This window comes from Triturus cristatus, chromosome 6 (genome assembly GCF_964204655.1).
Source record: "Triturus cristatus chromosome 6, aTriCri1.1, whole genome shotgun sequence".
In the NCBI taxonomy this organism is placed as follows: Eukaryota; Metazoa; Chordata; class Amphibia; order Caudata; family Salamandridae; genus Triturus; species Triturus cristatus.
The window spans coordinates 1,134,909,075-1,134,932,136 of NC_140589.1; the positions used below are offsets into that span (position 1 = coordinate 1,134,909,075).

The 23,062-nt window shown below is 43.7% G+C and overlaps 1 protein-coding gene across 2 annotated transcripts in view; it reads right to left on the reverse strand.

The window, feature by feature from the left end:
* Positions 1 to 23,062, reverse strand: part of TRIM67 (tripartite motif containing 67) — a 449,109-nt gene that overhangs the window by 2,584 nt on the left and 423,463 nt on the right. For both annotated transcript variants that reach the window (XM_085612036.1, XM_085612035.1), the window contains exons 8-9: positions 7,663 to 7,966; positions 2,028 to 2,190 (exon numbers count right to left, since the gene is read on the reverse strand). In XM_085612036.1, the coding sequence (XP_085468162.1) occupies positions 2,028 to 2,190; positions 7,663 to 7,966 (467 nt within the window). The remainder of the gene's footprint in view (positions 1 to 2,027; positions 2,191 to 7,662; positions 7,967 to 23,062) is intronic.

A 23,062-nucleotide genomic window follows, 5' to 3' on the forward strand; every position in this document is an offset into this window, starting at 1 on the left:
CCCTTTAACTCACACTAACTCTCTGTATTGACCGACTTTTAAATCTTTCATGATTCATTGATTAGGTAGATAATTGCTTCTTATTTCCCTTTATCGACAAACAAAAGACCATACAACCAGTTGTGGGGGTTATTCAATGATTACTAGTGTAAGATAGAGATATCGAAAGCCTCACTCCCGCAAGAAAAACAACTATGAATTGGTGTAAAATTATAACAGTAGACAACTACCCAGTAGTTTTACATGGCACCAGGTAGTGTAAATGGGTAGTTCTATGTGGGTATTGAAAACAGCAGGCTTTAATATGAACCGGTGGTTGCAGGTGGGACTTGCGGGCCTTCATTTTAGTGGACTAACTTTTATTTTTCCTCATCAAACTGTCACCCTGACAAGTGAGAGAAAAACACAAACGAAGCAAAGAAAGAGGAAGAGAAAGACTAAAAAACAGTCACAAAGGGCGCAAGCTGCGATGAAAAAGGACATGTAAGAGTGACAGAAAAGGGTTAGGAGTGTATGGTGGTGGAAGAAAGAGTCACGAAATGCATTCAAGGCTATGCAGCATTAGTATTTAGCACCCTCGATACTTGCAGCATCGGTTGCAGGCTTTCTAGCAAAACTTTGGTCCCGGGCACTTATTCTGGTACAAAATATGTACTGGAAATTGGACAAAATATATGCAACAAATTATCTATCAAATGCAAGATTTGGTCCCTTTGAAAGTACTTTCAATACGATCATGATAGACTTTTGTGATACGCCTCCTGTGACATGACGTCCTGTGCAGCAGCGGCTAGTAAAATATGACGGTGGTTGGGCGATAATCCTACAAAATTAACTTCCTTTTCTTGCTGCTTGACCACTGTTATTCAAGGGATTTTGATAATGGCGATCTCCCTTTTCCCTGCATACTTGGGTACAGTTTGTGACTCCTTCAGTGTGGTGCCGACTGCTGACAAAGAGCTGTGATGGGCAAAAACATAGCCAATCACAACGCTGCTTTCATGCTCTGTATAGCAACACAAAGCTTGAAAGCAGCATCGGAATTGGCTGGGCGGGCCAACTCTCCCTCCGAGTACGAGGGGACTGGGTCACTGTCCCCATAGCGCTTTCATACAACGCAGATTCAGAGGGCAAACGTACACATACCAGATTGGCTGCATTGAAGCTAACGGCCAATTGGACATGCGCATTTCACGGCAACCATCAGGAGGATGGATGATGTCACGTGGTGCATTGTGACAGGGCAATGCCTCTTCCCCTGACAATACTTTGCGTACAATACTGATGCCTGGTACCGATCATTATAATTAATGCTTCAGTAGGTGATAGCTCACATTACGGGAGGGTCAACGGCCCTAACGCTCCGTACGTGGAACCGCCTCTGTTCCTGTACCGCTTCTTTGGTCAGAAATCTAACCTTAATAATGGACCACCTCGACCCACAAAATGGTTTAGAACCTCATGAGGCCCTTAAAGTACTCTGATTCCACTAAAAGGTGCATTTAATAGCGGAGTATTCAGCAGGCTTGTCAAAGGATTTCGCAAGGCCTGGTGCCAAAATTCAATGCAGGGCCTTCTGAATGCTGCTTCCATTTTTTCCATGTGTCATAAACACCTGTTTCTAAGTATTAAAAAACAAGGTACGCCAAAGAAAGAGTAAATGTGGCACCCGGCGGCATCTAGGGGTCTGACAACATTATCTGCTTCGCTCTTATAGACGGCAAGCCTACTTGCATTAAAAGTCTTTATATAATGTTGCTGAAGGAGGCTTTGGTTGTCAGTCGCTTGCTTAAACACATGCGCAAGTCACTACTCAGGACAAACGATGATCATCAAGCACAAGGCTGAATGAGATGGCTGCGGAGTAGAACACATAGGGGCTTATCTCACCGGTATGTCACTTTTTCCCATATTAAAAATGACGCAAAGGCGGCGCAAGGGGCTTGTAAGTAAGCCCCATAGTCTCTCCCATAGGCCTTAGTTCCCCGTGGCCATGTCAACAGATTTCTGTGATGAACAAACTTTACCTGTACATTTCGGTTCAGGCTTATCGCAGGCATGAAGACACCCTCAAGGTTTTCAAAAGCTGCAGGGCCCTGTTTCTGTCCATTGATAAAGAACTGCAGTATGTGTTTGTTCAGGTCCAAGAGCACACCGACAGTGGAACTTTTAAAGACACCGCCTTCCGTTCTGAAAAGGATAATCGACAGATTACTGTGCAGAAATATACTAGCAAGAACGTTCATTCCATTAAGGAGCACCATTTTAAACTTTGTTTACCAATAAAAAACACTTTTATTTAAACTTGACGACAAGGCAGTTTCTCCAAAATAAAAATGTGGTATGATTGTTATTTCTCAATAAAAGTGTGATATCATAATCCTATTTTTTTTTAAAGTTCACCTGAACCACTCCTTGCTCCCTTCTACCTGTTGTGCAGCCCCCTCTCGTTTCCTTCATCTGTCCTCTCCCATTCTTCTGATCTTTTGCCTTTCTACCATTATCTATTTCTCTTTCTCCTTTCACACTTTTGTCTGGTCTCTCTGCCTTGTTCTCTGTCTCTTTTGCTCTTCCACACACAAGTTCACACATACATATTTTTAGTTTAGAGTTTTTCTCGTCTCTTCGACAGATGTTCTTTTATTTCTATAATTATCTGAGTGAACACAAATCATTCGTTAGTCCTCGAGTTGCTAGCATCTTGGAAGGTTCAACGGAGGGAAGGGACATCATAGTACTTCCTCAGTGGTTATTAATAAAAAATGTGAGTATGGTCGCTATGTCACACCCATCATCCCAGGTTCGGTCTGGGGCAAAAAATGGGCCCAGGCACGAACATAAAAGTGGCACCCATTGGCGAACCAGATAACTAAAAAAGTGGCCCACATTTGTGAATCAGGCAAGTTTTTAACTTGGAAACACACGCTGTATGGGTATTTTGCAAGGTATGGGAGACTGCATGCATTTGTGTTTTCTGTAACCAATATTTGTGGTAAAATCATGAATTCCCCGAAGCACTAGTGTAGTAGATCAGTGTGTGGCCCATTTTTTTTGCAGCTTGTGTGCCAGTTTTGTGGCCAGGTGGGCCTGTTTTCACTGTTGCTTCCTTGATTATCCTATAGACTAGTCGACTCTGCATCAGCCCATGTCTCTTCCAGTACTCTCTAGGAATAGGAGTTTTATGAGCAAGGGAAACAGCCGAAACACCACGGTCTCAGCCATGCGTTTTCCGACATTGCAAGCGTAACTGCGCTTGTCTGAGCAACGCATATGCGCGGTCTAGTTCTGGCCGTCGCTTGGCGGAAGTGCATGAAGAGGAAAGATCGGTATGAGGTGGTGAGATAAGGGGGGTTTTGTGGGTAGTTTGTAGGGGTGGGAGTAGTTTTCAGGGCTTGGAGGGGGTCTGGAGTTTTAGGGTTCAGGCAGGGTAATGGGTGGGGAGTAGTTTGTTTGGGTTGGGGGACGTTTTGGGAGCTGGGACGTCAGGGTAGGTTTCAGGGCTGGGAGGTCGGGAGTGTTAAGGCTCAGGGCAGGGATGGGGTAGTTTGTTTGAGTTGGGGAGTAGTTTTGGGAGCTGGGGGGGGGGGTCGGGTAGTTTTCAGGGCTGAGGGGATCGGGAGTTTTAGGGCTCAGGCCAGGGGAAAGGAAAGGGGCAGTTTACAGGTTAAGGTGGCAGTTGGGCTGGGGCAGGAGGTAGGTGGGGTAGATTTTAGGGGTTGGGTATGGTTTTAGGGCTCAGGGAGGGGATCTGGGGTCTGAAAAGTTTTTAGGGGGTAAGGGACAAGAAAGGGTCAGTTATCAGGTCGAGGGGGCAGTTGGGTTGGGCAGGGGGAAAGTAGGGATAGGTTTTAGCGGGTGGGGCCTGGATTTAGTGCACTGGGAGGGGTACTGTGGTCGGAGTAGTTTTTAGGGGCTGAGTGTTATGGTTCAGGATAGGTGGTTGGGGAAGTTTATTGGGCTAGGGCGGGTAGAATAGACTGCAAGAGGGCCGAATTTTAGGGCTCAGGGCCGAGAGGCAGGAGTCTGATCTTTATCGCACATGTCCCTTAACCAAACATAGCTTTTCCACGAAATTGCATGGTAGAGGCATGCGTGGGAAGGACGCGGTCGTGGTTAAGACTGCGTGGGTCAGGCATGCGTTATTAAGGCATGCATTGTTCCATCACCCAACCTATGAGCAAAGTTGAAATCTCACCGACTGAGAGGAAGAAGGGCACAGATATTTTGAAGCTTAGCAGAAAAAGAATGAAGCGGCCAGTGCACAACTGCTGGGAGTGGCAGTGCTTTTTCCTACTGCAAGGAGCAACATTGGATGCAGCAACAACTTTCTGCCACTTGTGACTCCAGAAACGCATAGCCTTATACGGCGCTCTGGATAAGAGCATCTCTTGGGACGAGAATGTGGTACCAGAATATTGTTGTCAAAATATTGTCTGTAGAAATATTGTGCCCTAAATTTTGTTACAAAAATATCACCCCAAAGGAGTTAATAATAGAAAATCTACATCCAGAGGGACAATAATTTGGTGACACAATAATTATGTCTGATGATATTTCTGTGTACCATTTTGAGACGTACAACTGGGGAAGGGATCTGAAAATGTTTTTTTGGAAAAAGTAAAGAAAACTCTGTAGTACAATGGGAGGGGAAGGGAGAATGAGGCTCTTCTACCGTGAAGGGAGGTGGGGGGGGCGATTTGGCAGAATGAAAAAAAAAAATTGTACAAATGGAAATAAATTAAACCCTGGCTGCCACCAACAGATGGGGATCTATATTCTACTATATGCAGCGCTTTAAGTGGGTCGGGTCTCACCGGTGCTGAGCACTGGCAGTTTTTTAAAGGGGGCGTCGAAACGGCTCTGTTTTGTGCCCTGGCACATGCGGTCCGTGTTTTTTCAGACTGCAATGACAGCAGGCACATCGATGTGGCGTGCTCACTTCTCACTAGTGGAGAAGTTAAGGAAGCACGTCATGCCAGGTGAGCGTTGTAGGGGAAGGGACATCCTTTAAAGAGTCATTTTCTCTCAGGATTTCCCTTCTCTTTTTAAAACACAGGCGCAGCAACATTGTTGTGGTGTCATCAGGGCTTTTAGTCAGTGCTTTAAATGGCACTGAGTACCGGCACTTCTTAAATTTATCACTCTGAGTACCGGCACTTCTCTACTGCCCGAGGAGAGTACCGGTACTCATGAGAGGTAGGCTCATTGGCTGAGACTGCTAATGCGCAGGAGTGGAACGTGTCTGCCAGCCAAGGCGCCACGTTTGTATCCCGGATCTGAGCCCCAACTGAGCTATTCAGCAGGGCTCATTTGAATAATGTCCGGTGCTCACCATCACGCTGTGCTTGACAAAGCAGGGTCCATTCAGGCCCTGTGCTGTCAACCACATTCATACTATCCTCTGCATTTGCGCAAACACAGGAATCATTGAAGTCCCCTGGCAGTGGCAATTAAAAAAGCCATGGTGAAGAGTATAACATGGCTTTTAACATACTGGAGGCTTTTGTGTGTCTGCTTATGTTTGTGTGTTTTCCTGCATTTGTATACCTGTTATCTGTAAAAAAAAAAAAGTGAGAGAGAGAATCAAGACACTCTCAGGAGGTATTTTAAAGAAAATGGGTGGCACTTGTTATGTACATGTCTGCTCGGTGACAAAGGTTCATAAATAACGTAGTAGGGAGGGTTGGTGAGTGAGTGAGTGGATGGATGAGTAAGAAAGGATGGATGGGTGGATGGATGGATGGATGAGTGGATGGATGGATCAGTGAATGGATGGATGGATGGGTGAAAGAGGGTGGATGATTAGATAAAAGGGTGGATGATGGGTGGATATGTGAAAGATTGGATGGATGAATGAAAGGGAGGGAGGATGGATGAAAGGGTGGATGATGGATGAGTGAAAGGGTGGATGGAATGAAAGGGTGGATGACATAAAGGAGTGAAAGGGTTGATGGATAGATGAGCAAAAGGATTGATGGTTGAGTGAAAGGGAGGATAAAGAGATGGATGAGTGAAAGGATGAATGGATAGGTCGAAAGATGGACGGATGGATGGATAGGTTTGGATATGAAGGGTGGACAGACAGAATGGTAAAACTGAATGATGGATGAAAAACTGAATAGACAACAGAATGTAAATGGTAAATGGTGGACATCAGCAGGTAAATGGTAGGATGAAAGGATGAATGGGTAGATTGATGGAAGAGACAAGAGATATCTTCTTGGGAGGGTCATGATGATTTGCTTCATTTGCTTGTTGCCATAAGAGCTTTGGTTCTAAGTGGGGGTATTTTCAGTTTCTTCCTACTCACATGCTCACAAATCTATAGTATTGTGCCAAACAACAACAATTAACAGTATGGCATTAAGAAGGTGCAACTATTGCAAAAAAAGGAAATGTTAACATATCGCATTTCTCTTTCATTTTGTGTAATGAGTTAACCTGATTTGTTTATATAAACACATTTATCATGTGCTTTGGTGTGCGCTGCAACTATTATAGAAGTCGTTAAGTATCATCATGTCTTGCCCTTAGTCCCGCCCCTAGCCCCGCCCACTCACTACACCTCTAGCTCATTTTAATGAGTACCTGCACTTATTTTTACCCATTTAAAGCACTGCTTTTAGTGGAAGATTTTTCAATGTTATATACAAGCCATAGTTGCCTCTTATTTATCTTACGCAGCTAACAACCATTGACTAAGCCAATAGTCCTGACTTGTTGTAGCTATGATGTTACTTGTTGTATCCTATATCTGGATGCAATTACAGAAACAGTAAAATACAAGTCGGGCGGCACACTATGCTAAGTGCAAATCTTTTGCTTACGTGTCTTTAAGCCACGCCCTTAATTACATTGGCCATGCCCCTTTGAGAGACCCGCCCCAGTTTTTTTCATCCCACTTAAAGCCCTGACTATATGAACGGGATGTACAAGGAAAGACGACCACGCTACAGGCATGAAAATGTCAGGAAGGCCTCCTAAAACCTAATGAAAGAGGGGGTAGGGGTTAGGAAATCTGTCCAAAATACTGCCAGAAGCCTATCGATTAAGAGTAGCCAAAGGATTCCTTTGTTCTAAGAATAAGTTCTACCAACAACCGCGCAAAGGCGGAATTCACAGAGCCAAACAAAGACTCGCCTCTGTTTTTTAGTTGGGACCCATCTCTAGACTTTTTCCAAAGATGGGACTGTGGTTTCCAAGATTCACCTACTTAAACAAGCATTACAGTTAAATGAATAAAACATGTAAGGTCATGTTGACGAACGAAACATTCTCTAACTACCCAGAATCCTTGAAAACAGAATAAAGAGAAAATGGAAAAAAACTGCTTTCACCAGCAGTCAACTGGAGCAACAAGTAACCACAATATTATGAGTATCTCTATTATTATTACTAGTATTTTTGTCATAGTAGTAGTAATAATCTATGTGTAACAATAATAGACATTGACTCCCAGTGGAGAAACAAGTATGTCACAAGGTTACGTCCTTCCATTCTTGGCTCAAACTCTGGTTGAAGAGCACACTTGTATTATCACTCCATAGTTAGTCACTATTCGCACTACAATATTGTTGATTTTGTATAAATGAATAACCATTATTGGGGGAAAGTGTGATTTCAAGACATTTCAAAAGAAGCTATTCAGAGGAAAGTTCTTACCGGTTGGTGTGAGAGTTACAATGCATGAACCAACTGCGATTGTTGTCCACATACATGGCCCAGGCCTTGTCGTCCTTCCCAAGCATCATATCTTTCACAACATTGATCCTGGCAATGCCAAAAGCTGGATCCGGGTGATTATCATAACGGTCCACGTGGAGTTCCCAGTAGTGTACCCCTTTGGAGAAGGCTGCAGTCCCCAACACCACACGGTCGTCGTAACTATTACATGTTGCCGTCAAGTTGTCGTTAGACAAGACGATGTCCCGGTGGGCTGAAGCCGTATCGAACGTGAACCAAGCCACTAAGAAGAAACGAAGGAGGTGAGAAATGAACAAGAAGCAAGTGGTAAAATCACTACGGTAAGTTGGAACCCCTTCGGGAATTAACACAGAGTTCTAGAGTTATCAACGACAATGAGTGGATATCTGTATTGTCTCATTTCCCAATGTTAGTGGTCCAACATTCTGTGCAAACATTTTCTTCAATAGGAAGGGGAAGTTAGAGCATCCACTGGCACGAGTAAGACAGTCCTATCTGTAGCATACATATACCTCATTTTTCTTTACAAATTCAACACTGTCATTTTGCATACATTTGAACACAATACATCTGAGTATCGTTCTTTCCAACATACAACACGGCATCTTCAAGCGTACTTCAAACATTACAGTCCTCTACATCATAAAATTAAAATCAATTTCCTCAACCTTTTCACAGTTTTTTATTGCATCAAATGTGACCACAACAATATCCATGCTGTGATAATAGAAAAAGAAAGCTGATGCAAGGTCAATGCATGGGCGGGGTCTGTATGGGTCACTATGGGGATGGGAAGGGCTGATTCAGAATAGGTAGATAATATTTGCTGAAGGTCAAGTGCATTTCCTACATTTTTTGCAGACCGTTAATGGAGAAGAAGACTTACCCCGGCTGCACAGAACTAGAATTCGAACAAAACAGAGTATTGGAATATGACAGCACCTAGGAGTGAAGGTTTAAAGCATTGTTCAGTAAATGAGGTTCGACGAGGGGCAATGTTGTTGATATTGCTTAATTTGAGCGGGTGTTTGCAAGTGGGGCTCAACGGTATTCATTTTGGGGGACCAGCACTTATTTTTCTTTTTCAGGCTCTGACTTACAGGAAGAGAGAGAAAAACACAAAAGGGGGACAGAGGGAGGAGGAGGAAGATGGAAAAGCAGTGACAAAGAGAATAAAACTGGGATAAAAAAGAACCTGTAAAAGTGAGTAAAAGAGGCAGTGAGTGCTGTGATGAAGTGTTGTGAATGAAGGAGGCTGGAGGTGGAATCAAGACCGCAAAGCCTTGGTATATGGCTCTCTGACCTTTTGTTGTGCCCGCTGCGGCCCTCTTGGAAACCTTTTGGACACAGAACTTATTCTTTTGCAAATTATGTGTTGGCTATTTATCTGTTCAATATATGAAGCCTTTGATATGTTGCAGATACTGATTCGAAAATAATGTAAAGAGGGCAAATCCGGGGTTTGAATTGAGTTAATCCGCTACAAAGGCAAAACTTCTTTCTAGAACAGGAGGGTCACTGATCTTTAAATATAAAAACCTGTTCATGATTTTATTATTGGAAGCACATTTCGGTGACTGAAACTGATTCTAATAAGAAACCAGCATTAGCGAAGGTCATAGGTCTGGCATCCTGTTAACTATACTTGATCTCCCATCCTACCGGCTGTGTTGCTTCGAAAACACCTCTTATCAAGGCGGCTCACATATACTGTGGAATATTTAAATCCCTAATTGTGGTAGTTCTTCACTTTGGACTAATGGAATAATACATCACATCAACGAGTAATTACGCGTTGGTGTACCGTCTATGTGGTAACCATCAATGGTGCCACCCCATGACTGCCCTGAGGAAGTCGTTTCAGACGAAACACGTGTTGGCTGTGCTGTTTCCATCTTTCAAAACGACCTCTTCCAGTTAATTACATCCTGTGTATAGACATCGAAGCCGAATAATTGTACTTAATGTCTTTTGTTATATGTTCAAACACTAAGAACCAACATAATGCTGTCAGAAACCAATGCATTTCACTAATACTTAAAATAAATGTCCCTTTTTTCCTTACAAAATTGCAAATGAATGTATTTGTTGTGTGCACCAGAATCTAATAATTTGTTGTAGAAGTCATTACGTTCGCTTTTGACTTACTCACACCTCATTGCAGCAGGGGTGTAGTGTGTGGTAGCACTATATAACGTTGTCACCTTTTTTGTACTGAACATATCTGTAAGGAGACACCTGTGCGGTCATATGCCTCCTACTGCTGCATCTTTATAACAATAAGTCTGGCGTTGTCTGACAGCCTTTTTACTTTGTCAATGCTTGTTTTGTTTTGTCATGGTTTTTGTAAAACTTTATTGTTGGGGGAGCTGCAGGGCCACTGAGCATTGGAGAAAATGATTGGCTAACAGCAAAAAAAAAAAACATTCTCGTCTCTATAAGAACTTGCTATGGCAGTCCATGCATTAAATGGAACTACTTTGTTTGGGTTGTGATCCTGCTGAAAGGGCAGAATGCTATCATTCAGAGTGTAGTTAGCCAATGGCTAAAGAGGGCTCCATTACCTCATGCTGTACACGGTAGTATACGGAAGAAAAATGTGAATAACACAACAGCAGACCAGTGTGTTAAGCAAGCACATTATATATATATAAGTTCATGAACTTAGAAAGGTCTTGGCCAACGACAAACCTAAAACATACGCTTTATAACAAACAACTAGTGATGATCATGATCGTCTCCAGTTGCTTGGCCAGTACTGACAGAATTTGTAAGCTGCTCAGGAGCTTAAATTGCCATTTGTTTTATTTCATTCCCCCTGATATGGGTGAGACACTTCATATCTGCTGTGTTAGAAGTAGCTCCTATGGCATTTTAGTCATTCTGGTACCAGTAGTTTTAGGTTGTGCATTTTCAAATCCCAGACTACAATGGGCTGTTCTCTGACTGGTATAGATTATTTAAATTTACCACACAAAGACTAGACATGAGCCCTATTAGGAGTGCTCTGTTATTTACCACTCAGGGAAATATTAATCCTGCATGGTGTGCTTTTTTACCAGGGGTGTTATTGTCCGTGATGTAAAGCTCGGCAGGTCGGAATAGTAGGATCACATCCGTATAGGAACACGTCTTGACTACTGCAACAGCGTTTACTTTGCCATCAAAGCATCATCACTCAATTGCTTCAGTCTGTTCAAAACAATTGGCTCATTTTTTCACATTGTTTCCTACGTTTTCCAAAGCTACTCCCATTCAGAAGAGGAGGCCATGCTTATTCAATTCTAGTAACACCCTAAATCGTTAGCTTTGCAAAATCTCCTTTCATCTCAGCTTTAGACAGAAAGCCATGGCCTAATTTTCCTTTGGACAGGTTTAACTTTCTCTCTGTCTTATTCGTCCTACCTGTCTAATCCCTAGCACAAAAAGACCCCCTTGGTGATAGTATGCCCTATAAGATCCTAATACAATAACATAACAAATTAGACTCTATTGTTTCTTCAGCTTTCTTAACTAATAAAAGCATACTTTTGAGTGGTATTTATAGTCAGAACTGGTAACTCGCCGTACAATGAGATTCAATGAAAGTGCAATTGATGTGGCTGGCATTGAGAGATTCTGTAGTCTTATGCCAGCCGATGAGTCTCACTGAGTTGGCAGCTTGTCCTTAATGACTCCCACTGATGTAGCTGACCATGATTGTTGATCTCTGCTCACTTACTATTATTTTTTCAACCATGGCTATAATGCACCTTAACTTGTGCAAGACTTCGATTATCTTGTAACGGGTGGGTTTTTAGATGGCGATCTTTTAGGTTATAGCTTCGATGCTGTGGCAGTGGCAATTGATGAAGTAGTTACTGCCCCACCTGATTGTATTTTACTGTTCATGGTAGTGGTAGTCATTTAGTCAACTGCATTGCACTGAGCTCCAGTTGTTTGTGCAGTGAAGCTCATGATAGTTCTAGTTTTCCCTTCACCAATTGCATTTGTTTAGGACTGACATTTATGTTTTCTATATTTTATCTTTTTATTCTCCTCTAATGTTTCCTCACATAATTGTATCTGTCTCTAACAAACAAAATCCAGTCAGCAATCCCAAAAATCCCTCTCTCAGATAATTTCTACACTCCACCTTAAATTGCCTACTTGGAGTTAATTTAAACGTTATTTTCCTTTGCTAATTCAATAAATCAAAGAGTGAATAGGAACATTTTCTTTTGGCGCACATCTCCTTCATCCCGGTCAAGGCCACGCATCAGGGGTTAATCTAACGCTTTCTTTCCAGTGCATCTCACTGCTTTCCTACTCTAAAATATGTTTTTCACGCATATAACGCTCCTGTGATATGCTTGAGGTGCTTCGTTTTCAGCTGGATTTACTGGAGCTAGCGCTCATTTATTTTGTCTTAAGACAGTGAGAGCTGGGCCCAGAGTAGAGGTGACTCTGTGTAGTACTCTTGCATGATGTTTTATTCCCTATGTTTCTCTGTCCTAGCTGCTCAGCCTGTGTGTGTGTGTCTTCTGTATGGAATGTTGGTGAGTAGAATTTGAGTAGAATGCCTGGGTGACTGGATGAGGAGTGACAGTTGGTGGATGGGGCTAAGCAGCTAGCAGGCTGCTCCTGGTGGGGCTGTTGACATGAGCTTAGAAGCTGCTCTACAGGACTTGTATACCCGTTATTGATGACCTGTCTACGTACCTGAATAAACCTACTTGGATTACAACTTACCAGCGTGTCATCATTACTACACTCTGCCTGAATGGGCCATCCGCTGGCAGGATGGGTGTGGTGCAGAGCACACTTACAACTGAGTAGCCTGTGCTCTGCCTTCACTCAAAGGGCCTAACGACTGTAAAATGACACTTGAGCCAGCTTGGAACCAGGACAGGGGATGCAGCAAATTCCATGCGCTTGAAAGCCACTGTTCAGAAGCTTCTCCAACGTTCCAGAACCATGGTACCATGGTACCATGGTACCAAGGTATAAAAGTAGGGTCTCGGGCACCAACTCTTCAGTATACTACTGGGTTTGTGGATACTCTGCCAGGAAGAAGGACTGCTGTGCACCTACAAGGACTGACACTCTAAAGGAGCTGTTGTTATGCTGTGCTGACTTGCTGCCCTCTTGCCTGGGGAAGACGAACTGGACTGGCAACTTCATCTTGAACCCTAGACCCCGGAGTGACTCCAAGGGATAGTCTGCTGGCATCCGGATCTGCACCAGCCCCTGGACCCAGCGCGTTTCTGACTCCCAAGTGGTGCCTATCAGGTCCCGGACCCTTGGTATGTCTCATGGGAACTTAAATCAAGCTTTTGTGCTCTTTGTAACCGCGAACGGGCCTGTTCACAATGAGATCGCGCTGTTCACACCAAAAAACAGCGCATCGCTCTGCCAGCCTGTCTCTTCATACTGCAGCATTGACCACTTGCAGGGGACCTCCAACGTGAAGCTCCAGCCCACCCATCCGCGATGCCTAGCTCTCCTTGCTCCTCGCTGCTCTCTCCAACGCAAATGGGACTCATGACACAAAACTTGAGATAGAACACCTACAGCTGGATGAACCCGGGACTGTATCCAACATGCACTCCATTGCAGTTGGCTTGACCTTTTAAATGTGATCTGGTCCAACATTACCACATAGCCACGGTTGGAGCCTGATTGTATTTTTCTCATTTTGGTGTATTTTTATTTAATAAATTAGGCACTAATTTCTAAACTGGTTTGGGATCTTTTTGCATGTGGTGTCTTCACTCTTTTACTGTATGAAGTGTTGCTCAAATACTTTACACATTGCCTCTACGGTAAGCCTGATTAATCTGTGCCAAGCTACCAGGGGGTTGACAACAGGTTAATTTGGGGTTTGCTTGTGCCTTACCTTGACAAGGAGTGGTTGCTGCTTGACCATGGCCCACACCCCAGCTAACCAGTCACGCAAATTCTTACAGTAGCTCATAAGGGTGTTCAGACCACATGTTCAGACAATTATTGGCCTCCATAGAGAGCACACAAAAAACACAGTAACCCTTGCCTTTGCAGTAATCCATGTCAGTGATGCAGTCCCTGTTTACATTTCAGATTTTACTTGACCTTGAATTCCTTAAGAGTACATCCTTTATCCGGAAGTTATAGTTCTGTGGTATATTTCATGGAACACCTGACTCTTGTATTGTGCATACTGTTTACGGAGTTGCCCCTAGGTATCTGGGTAATTTCACGTCCTGGGTAGGTGTGCATGTTGGTGCATGATTGGTTACTCTATAATTGAGGCTGAAGTCAGTGAAGGTTTCGCACAATGCCCATCGATTAATCATTAAGTGCTTTTGACTACAAGTTTGTCCATTCTGTAAGTTTTCTGCAGAGCGTACAGACCGGTTGACATGTGAAATCAAAATTACCTTTTTGTGTGAAGGAAGTACACGGTTGTTGAAATGCTGGTGAGGAGAGAGAGACAGAGAGACAGAGCGAAAGGGGCATGTTTATAAGGGGTTATCACCACCAGAACGTCACTTTTAGCATCGTTGTGGTGTCGATATCCCCTTCTCCTTATTTGCAAAGCAGCGTTCAGCCACTTCTGCAGCACACATAGAAAGAGCAACTCGCTTTTCAAGATTATTTATGTGCAGGAAGGTGCACATAAACAATTACCCCTGCAGCGCAGGCACCCTCGCAATATGGCACAAGGCTGTCTACACTTGCGTTAGGCAGCTTTATTAGTGCAGGCGCTAGGGGAAACACAGGGGTGTGCCATATTTTAGTAAATACGGCGCTCGCCTGCGTTTTAAAAATGTGCGCCAATACCAATTTTGGCTTAACACCGCACTCCAAAATTCTGTTGTAAATATCCCCCAGAATGTGTGTGTGTCTGCGTGATAATGGCAAAGAGGGTGCCACACAGAAGTAATGCAGAAAGATGGAGTGTAAAGACACTGGTGAAGGAAGAGCATGCAGATTACACCTGAGATATGCAGATTCAAGATTTCTGAAAGATATGAGGAAAAAAAGGTGTAAGTGGCTAAGAGTAAGAAACTGCAGATTAAAGTAGTGTGAAGGAAAGAACAGGAGTTAGTTGAGACACTCCAAAGACCAATGCCCCTTCCACAGTCCTAGAAGATTTCAATTCACATTCTAATATTCTCAGAATGTAAATATTTTCAATTCTATTTATTCACAACAAAATCACTGTTATACACATTGATCTGATACTGCTAATAAGCATTAACAAAGCCAATAGATTTAGCTAGTTTTAGGCATATGTTCATAGTTGTGTGATGTTTTATTACAGGGTCAGAAAATTCACATTCACTCGAATACTGTTTATTGCTTTCAATTACTTGTGAGAAAGTACCACTTGAACTGTCACACTTTTGACATTAGAATGTCACTCATATGCACACTAAAACCATAGCTTTCCACACATAGGCGATCTGAAACCTTGACAGCTATGCACCTTCACAGGTCTCACTTCAATGTTGTCCCATCTATTTGGTGCAACATGTATTTTTCTTCCATTAATTTAATCAAGTCAGTGTTCAAAAAGGTTTCTTTCTCGAACTGTGGGGCATATGTACAAGCCCCTATTGCCACGGGAACATCTCTTTTTGTGACGTTCCCGTGGCGATAGGGGCCTTGCCTTATGTAAAAAGCAGCATTAAGCCACTTAACGTGGCTTAACGCTGCCTTGTACAGAAGGCATCCTTTCAGGCTATTTTTAGTGTGAAAGGGGCGTGCAGTGGGTGTTGTTCCACCGCAACACCCATTGTATTTGATTCTACCCCCTATGGACAAGGGTGGCGTACACCGGAGTCCGCGCCAAAATTAAGACTAGAAAAATCCTGGTCTTAAGTTGGCGAAATGAGGAGAAATGCAGTTTTCTCCTCGTCTTTGCTTTTTCCATGTGTGCTGCCTTGTGCAGCTCACATGGGAAAAGCAAAATGCCATGGTTTGTTTATGTACAGGAAGGTGTCCCTTCCTGTACATAAACAAACCTTAAACAAAAATTCCATTTTGAAACTTTCAAGTGTGCTGCATGAAGCAGCACATATGAAAGTTACAAAATGGCATTTTAGGTTTGTTTATGTGCAAGAAGCGACACCTTCCTACACATAACCAATCCTCCCCTGCACAGAGACACCCTTGCACTCTTGTGCAAGGGTGCCTGCGTTGGCGCTAATTTGTTAAACTTAGTGTCATTGCAGGGGGAAACGCATTCTTGTAAATATGGTGCAGCCTTGCGTTTCCAAAGTGGCGGAGCATGACGTTAAGCCCAGGAGGCTAACGACACTCTCCGCCACCTCGTTGTACATATCCCCCTGTGTCTCTTATCTCTATCCTACCTGGTATATTACAAACTCAATTTCATGTTGAGTGTTCTCAAACATGTCTTTTGAGTCATGTGCCCTCATGCAGATGTGAATCTGGCCACAAAATCCTGTTGTATCACAAATTATTTTCAGCCAGTGTCTCTTCTCCCGAGGTGAGATCCTCAGTGAAACTATGTCTTGCTTATCTGGTGGAAATGCTCTTTTTCTCACAGATTTGAGTCAACCTTACCAGAAAGGTCTGTCCTCAGTTGTAATTCTCAACGTAACTATGTCCTACCTATGTGGTGGTGGAAATGCTCCTTTACCTTGCAAATTAAAGTCAGAATTCCCAAAAATGTCTCTTTCATAAGCTGTGTTCCCTCACACCACTGTCGCCTCTAGCTCTGGTGAAAAAAGTAAATTTCATTAAGAAAATAAATTCAATTGGCATTGCCAAAAATGTCTCTTTTCGCGGGTACTGTTTCATCCTATAGCTTTGGCTTCACTGTCTAAAAATGTATTTGTATATCCCTACTTCAATTAAGTCCTTGTTCTAAATTACTGTTGGTATACCCCCTTGGTATCTCTATTATAACCATGTTGGGCAATGGTAGAAATCTCATGGTACGCAGCACAAGCAGGGTCTATGCGACTCCAGTGTTTGAACTTAATTTCCTCCACACAAATCAACACCGTCTGTTTTAAATTCTATGCTCCATGGCATTTTAAACACTTGCGGGAAAATTTATGAAATATTTATGCAAAGCAGCAAGCCACCTTGCTGCGCAACATGAAAGGGAGAGGACAGGGTTCCGCCTTATCTAACATTATACAGCGCATTCCTCCTAGTGCACAAACTGCTGCCTTGCACCAACGAAGGCACCCTTGCATCATGGTACAAGGGTGCCTGTGTTGTCGCAGGATTGTTTTTGTGCAAGAAGGGACAGCTTTCTGCACAAAAGCAATCCTCTGCGGCTTTTACCTCTTTCTATGTGTGCTGCAGAATGTCGCACATGTAGAAAGAGGAACATATGAGGAGAAATAAGCAAATTTCTCCTTGCTACGCCTCCCCTGAGAAGGCGTAGCATTTTATTGCATTCCCAGGTCTACTGCTGATGGTAATTCTGGGAATTCGCCAAAATCCATTGGTGGATGTGCGGAAACACTGACGCTCCACCCATGGAACGCCTCCCTGAAGTGGAGTGACGCAAAGCAGGTGGCCATACGTGGCTTGGTAAATGTCATTTTAGGTTTTGCATCGCCCTTGTGTCCCATTGCGTTCGACAAGGGTGATAAAAAACCATTATAAATATGATATATATAAAATCGGTGGTAGCGGAATTAACTTGTTTTGACATTGTGACCCTGTGATATGACCATAAAATGGAACTATTCCAATAAAGGCAATATGTATACATTGGGTACACGGAGGAAACAAGTTTAAGTTTTGCCAAAATCAGCATTGAATTATCGAGTGGGTGAAAACCGGCAGAAAAGGTGCATTGTGGACAATGTAGGAAGAGTGACTACAAAACGAAAGAATGGAAAAGCAAAATGAATCGAGCAGAGATGAAAGACATTGATTGAAAATACTTTATTTTCGAGGCATTTAACTTGAACTGAATAATGGAAAATGTGTACTCTGTTCATCTCTGGGCTAAGGAAACCTGTCTTATTTGAATGCCAACTGCCACTTTAAATTTGACTTGTGGGCATTAGTCCCTTTTCAATGTTTAAAGTTACGTCTTTTTAAAGCTGACGATCCCACTCTTTGAATGCCTGCATATGATTAAGACTCACTAGAGTTGAAACGCGTTATGCTTTTTCTGCCTCAAATAAATGACTGCAACAAGCACGGTTGGTGTGGCCTGTTTCACGCTGCGGAGAGGCGCGTGTGTTTTGTGGCATATATATATATATATATATATATATATATATATATATATATATATATATATATATATATATATATATATGAAAGTTCCACAAGTTGCCCAAACTTATCATGGTTTATTGAAATGGCAAGATGTATTTAGCGGCATTTTGAAGTATTATCATAATCGGGACTACCTATCCCACAATGCTTGGTATTCACCATGGACTCACCTGATGAGAATGAACATTAAAATGGGTATTTATTGAGAGTCCCTTGAGATCATTGTGGTTTCTAATGCTGCTGCCCGTGAACAAGGATGTTTGAATCTGAAACGCGTTGGGCAATGTTATCAAAAGGAACTGACACGCTGTCTGTTGGTGTGCTGCAGAGTTATTTGTTCTGGTGCGAGTGCGCTTCGTCTTTGGGCAACTTGTGGAACTTTCATATGCACGGCAGCCCTGCCGTGGAAGCTGCACCACCGTTGATATCTGAAAAGCGGATCTGGGGCCTCATTACAGTGGAGCCTGGCAGAGCACCAGATTGCGGTATTTAGCGCATCACAGCACCGTGTGTTTTCCAAACTTATCATGGTTTATTGAAATGGCAAGATGTATTTAGCGGCATTTTGAAGTATTATCATAATCGGGACTACCTATCCCACAATGCTTGGTATTCACCATGGACTCACCTGATGAGAATGAACATTAAAATGGGTATTTATTGAGAGTCCCTTGAGATCATTGTGGTTTCTAATGCTGCTGCCCGTGAACAAGGATGTTTGAATCTGAAACGCGTTGGGCAATGTTATCAAAAGGAACTGACACGCTGTCTGTTGGTGTGCTGCAGAGTTATTTGTTCTGGTGCGAGTGCGCTTCGTCTTTGGACAACTTGTGGAACTTTCATATGCACGGCAGCCCTGCCGTGGAAGCTGCACCACCGTTGATATCTGAAAAGCGGATCTGGGGCCTCATTACAGTGGAGCCTGGCAGAGCACCAGATTGCGGTATTTAGCGCATCACAGCACCGTGTGTTTTCCAAACTTATCATGGTTTATTGAAATGGCAAGATGTATTTAGCGGCATTTTGAAGTATTATCATAATCGGGACTACCTATCCCACAATGCTTGGTATTCACCATGGACTCACCTGATGAGAATGAACATTAAAATGGGTATTTATTGAGAGTCCCTTGAGATCATTGTGGTTTCTAATGCTGCTGCCCGTGAACAAGGATGTTTGAATCTGAAACGCGTTGGGCAATGTTATCAAAAGGAACTGACACGCTGTCTGTTGGTGTGCTGCAGAGTTATTTGTTCTGGTGCGAGTGCGCTTCGTCTTTGGGCAACTTGTGGAACTTTCATATGCACGGCAGCCCTGCCGTGGAAGCTGCACCACCGTTGATATCTGAAAAGCGGATCTGGGGCCTCATTACAGTGGAGCCTGGCAGAGCACCAGATTGCGGTATTTAGCGCATCACAGCACCGTGTGTTTTCCAAACTTATCATGGTTTATTGAAATGGCAAGATGTATTTAGCGGCATTTTGAAGTATTATCATAATCGGGACTACCTATCCCACAATGCTTGGTATTCACCATGGACTCACCTGATGAGAATGAACATTAAAATGGGTATTTATTGAGAGTCCCTTGAGATCATTGTGGTTTCTAATGCTGCTGCCCGTGAACAAGGATGTTTGAATCTGAAACGCGTTGGGCAATGTTATCAAAAGGAACTGACACGCTGTCTGTTGGTGTGCTGCAGAGTTATTTGTTCTGGTGCGAGTGCGCTTCGTCTTTGGGCAACTTGTGGAACTTTCATATATATATATATATATATATATATATTTGTGTATATGTATATATAAATATATCTATCAATCTATCTATCTATAAAGCACTCCGCAGATGAGCAGCAGCTGAGTCTTCGCCACTTTGCAGCATACACGGACCAAACAAGTTATATATATATATATATATATATATATATCCATATTCTTATCCTTATCCTACTGGCGGTTGCCAGTAGGTAGTTATAGTTAGGACCTAGTTTCCATAGGAAAAGCGTTTTTTTGTTTTCCCATTATCTTTGGCGCCGGTTGATGAATTTTCGCTAAATTTTCAAAACTATCGGGGCGCTCCGGTCCGCTCCTGTCTTGAAAGTTTCGGGGTGATTCGTCAAGCGGGGTCCGAGAAAAAAGGAGGGTCCCAAAATGTGTTTTCTCCTTGTTATTTTCCATAGGAAACTTTAGACACGGCTACAGCCCGAACTGCTGAACGGAATTACACCAAATTTGGCAAAAAGGTAGTGCTTGTTTGAGAAAGCGTCCGTTTTTTAAATGGTGTAAATCCGTTCAGTAGTTGCTGAGGAATTCAAAAAATAAAAGTTTCGATACCTAGGGCAGTGGTGGATTCGCGAACCCTCCCGACCACGAGCTTCACTGTGATTGGCTGCCAACACTCCAGGCCAGGAAGTGTTGACAGCCATCTTGTGACTCTGTAGAACCGAGTCACAAGAAAACAGTGAAACAAGGTGAAAAAAAATAAAAGGCCCGCCACCCCCGGGGCTTTTCTTAATTATTCACAGGGGGCACATGGCCCCCCGCTACCACGGGGACCGCCACCTCCACGGTGCACTAATACTGCAAATGCGGGGGGTCCGTTACAGGCCCGGGGACCACCACCTCCCCGGGGCTTCAACCACATTGGGTACCCCCTGTATGAGCCACAGGGCTGCCTTGCAGAGAGGTGTTCAGAGGCCACGCCCCTTTTTACACCTCTCTGCAACGCAGCTCTGTGGTGCTTACTGGAGGTACCTGGTGGGCTAGTTGGACCCCTGGGACCCTTAGGACTCAAGGGGATTTAATCCCCCCATTTACAACGCAACTGGGGGCGCGTTTGCACAGTGGTGCAGGGAGGGGGCGTGGCCTGATTTGACAAGTGTGCAAACGCGCCCTATCACGCGTTTTAAGTTGGGAGATTAAGTCCCCGTCAATCCTGAGGGTCCTTGGGGGCCAACTAGCCCACCAGCTACCTCCAGTAAGCGCCAGGGAGCTGCGTTGCAGAGTGGTGGTCCAAGGCCACGCCCGCTTTTTATACCACTGTGCAACGCAGCTCTGTGGCACTTAGTGGAGGTAGCTGGTGGTTACTGGAGGTCGCGCTGGACTGGGGTAGATCCAAAGTTCAGGCTGACCACGATAGAGGGCAGGCTGGGTACCGGACCCATGCAGGGCTAACTGAAAAAGTACCTTGGATGTAGCAAGCGTTGGAGTCGAAGACTTGATTAGTTGATTCTGAATCAGTCAGTCAGGTCGATGCGTAGCCTTGTAGTCGGGTCCCATGTCATTGTCGAACCCCTTATGATGCAGACATTGCATTGCCCTTGAATCTCGCTGTTGGGTCCCGCGTTACCTTTGAAGTATGAAGGGATGTTCTCGGATCGGCACTGCGTCGGGGTTAAGGGCGATGCATCGGCTCCGATCGGCACAAAGTCCTCACTGAGTTGATTCTGATTGTTCTGGACAGCTGAAATCACCTTTTAAGGGCCCAGGACTGGATTAGCACCACATGGCAGGGCAAGACTCACAGATGGCAGATTCCAGGTACTGTTGCAGAACTTCAGGAAGTCTTTGATGGCCCGAGACTTCAGAACACGGGGCAAGCCAGCAAGCCTTAGGAGTCACTCTGGGTTCAAGTGAGATTGTTCCAGTACTTGATGTCAGCAGGACAGAGATAATCAGGCAACAGGGTAGCTCAGAAAAGCAGAAAGCAGTTCTTTCAGAGCAGCAGTCAGGCAGAGTGGCAATCCTTGTAGCACTGCAATCCTTACTCCTGACAGAGTTCTTCACAGGTCCAGTAGCTTACTGTCTTGGTAGGGTCAGAGCCCCAGTACTTATACCCAAATGTGCCTTTGAAGTGGGAGTGCCTTCAAAGCAGGCCCTTGAAGTGCACAGGTCCCCTTTCATCCCAGCCCTGTCTGCCAGGTTATTTGTAGGGGGTAATCAGCCCATTGTGTGGGACACAGGGCACTGCCTATTCAGGCGTGTCAGCTCCCCCTCCCTCTGCATGCCCAGGAGGAGCTATCAGATTGCAGGTGAAAGCAGATGAGTTCTCTGTCACGCCCACCTTTCCTCTATTTGTGGCTGTCTAGAGGGAATGCACAAAGTGTAGCTGTTACCCATCCTAGATGTGCATTGCGGACAGGCTGCAGGGCACAAAGAAGAGAAATATCCACTTTCTAAAAGTGCCATTTCTAAAACAGTAATGTTAAATCTAACTTTACCAGTAAAGAGGATTTACCATTCCATTCCAAAGATATGAAACATGATGCATCTACTCCTTTCCAATCAGAAATTACAACTCAAAAGTATTTTAAGGAATTTCCAATCACAGCCTATGAGATGAGTAGGCCTCACAGTAGTGAATTAATTTTGCACTTTGTCACCACCAGGACATGTAAAATTTACAAGTACAAACCCTACCTTTTACTTACACAGCACCCTGCCATTAGGGCTACCTAGGGCCTACCTTAGGGGTGACTTATGTGTAATAAAAAAATAAAAGAGGAGTTTAAGGTTTGGCAAGTGGTTTTAAATGCCAAGTCGAAGTGGCAGTAAACTGAACACACAGGCCTTCCAATTGTAGGCCTGAGAAGGGTTTGTGTGTGTGGCACACCAATGCTGCAGACCCACTAGTAGCCTTTAGATTAGAGGGCCTGGGTATATGGTATACCACTTTACAAGGGACTTATAAGCAAACTAAATATGCCATTCATGTATACACCAATGTAACCATGTTTAGGGGAGAAGCACAAGCATTTTAGCACTGGTTTGCATTGGTAAAGAGATCAGAAACCTTAAGGCTAACTAAAAGAAACAGCAAAAAAAGGAGGTAAGCAGGTAAAAGGTTTGGGGGCAGACCACCCTAAGGATGACAGGCGGTGAAAAAAATGTGCCAACATCAATTCAAATCATGACAAAAACGGTTTGGTAATGGACTTGCAAGAAAGCCTAATTTTCAGTGCCAACTAGCAATCACTTGGAAATATTGCCAGTTTGTGGAGAAAAACGGGCCTAAAGGTAGGCAAAGTGGAAAGCTCCAAAACCTACTTAGGCAAATGATCACAAGATGACCCTTGTGTAATATAAAGGTCCCAGCTGGATTGGGAACAGCAACCAGCCCT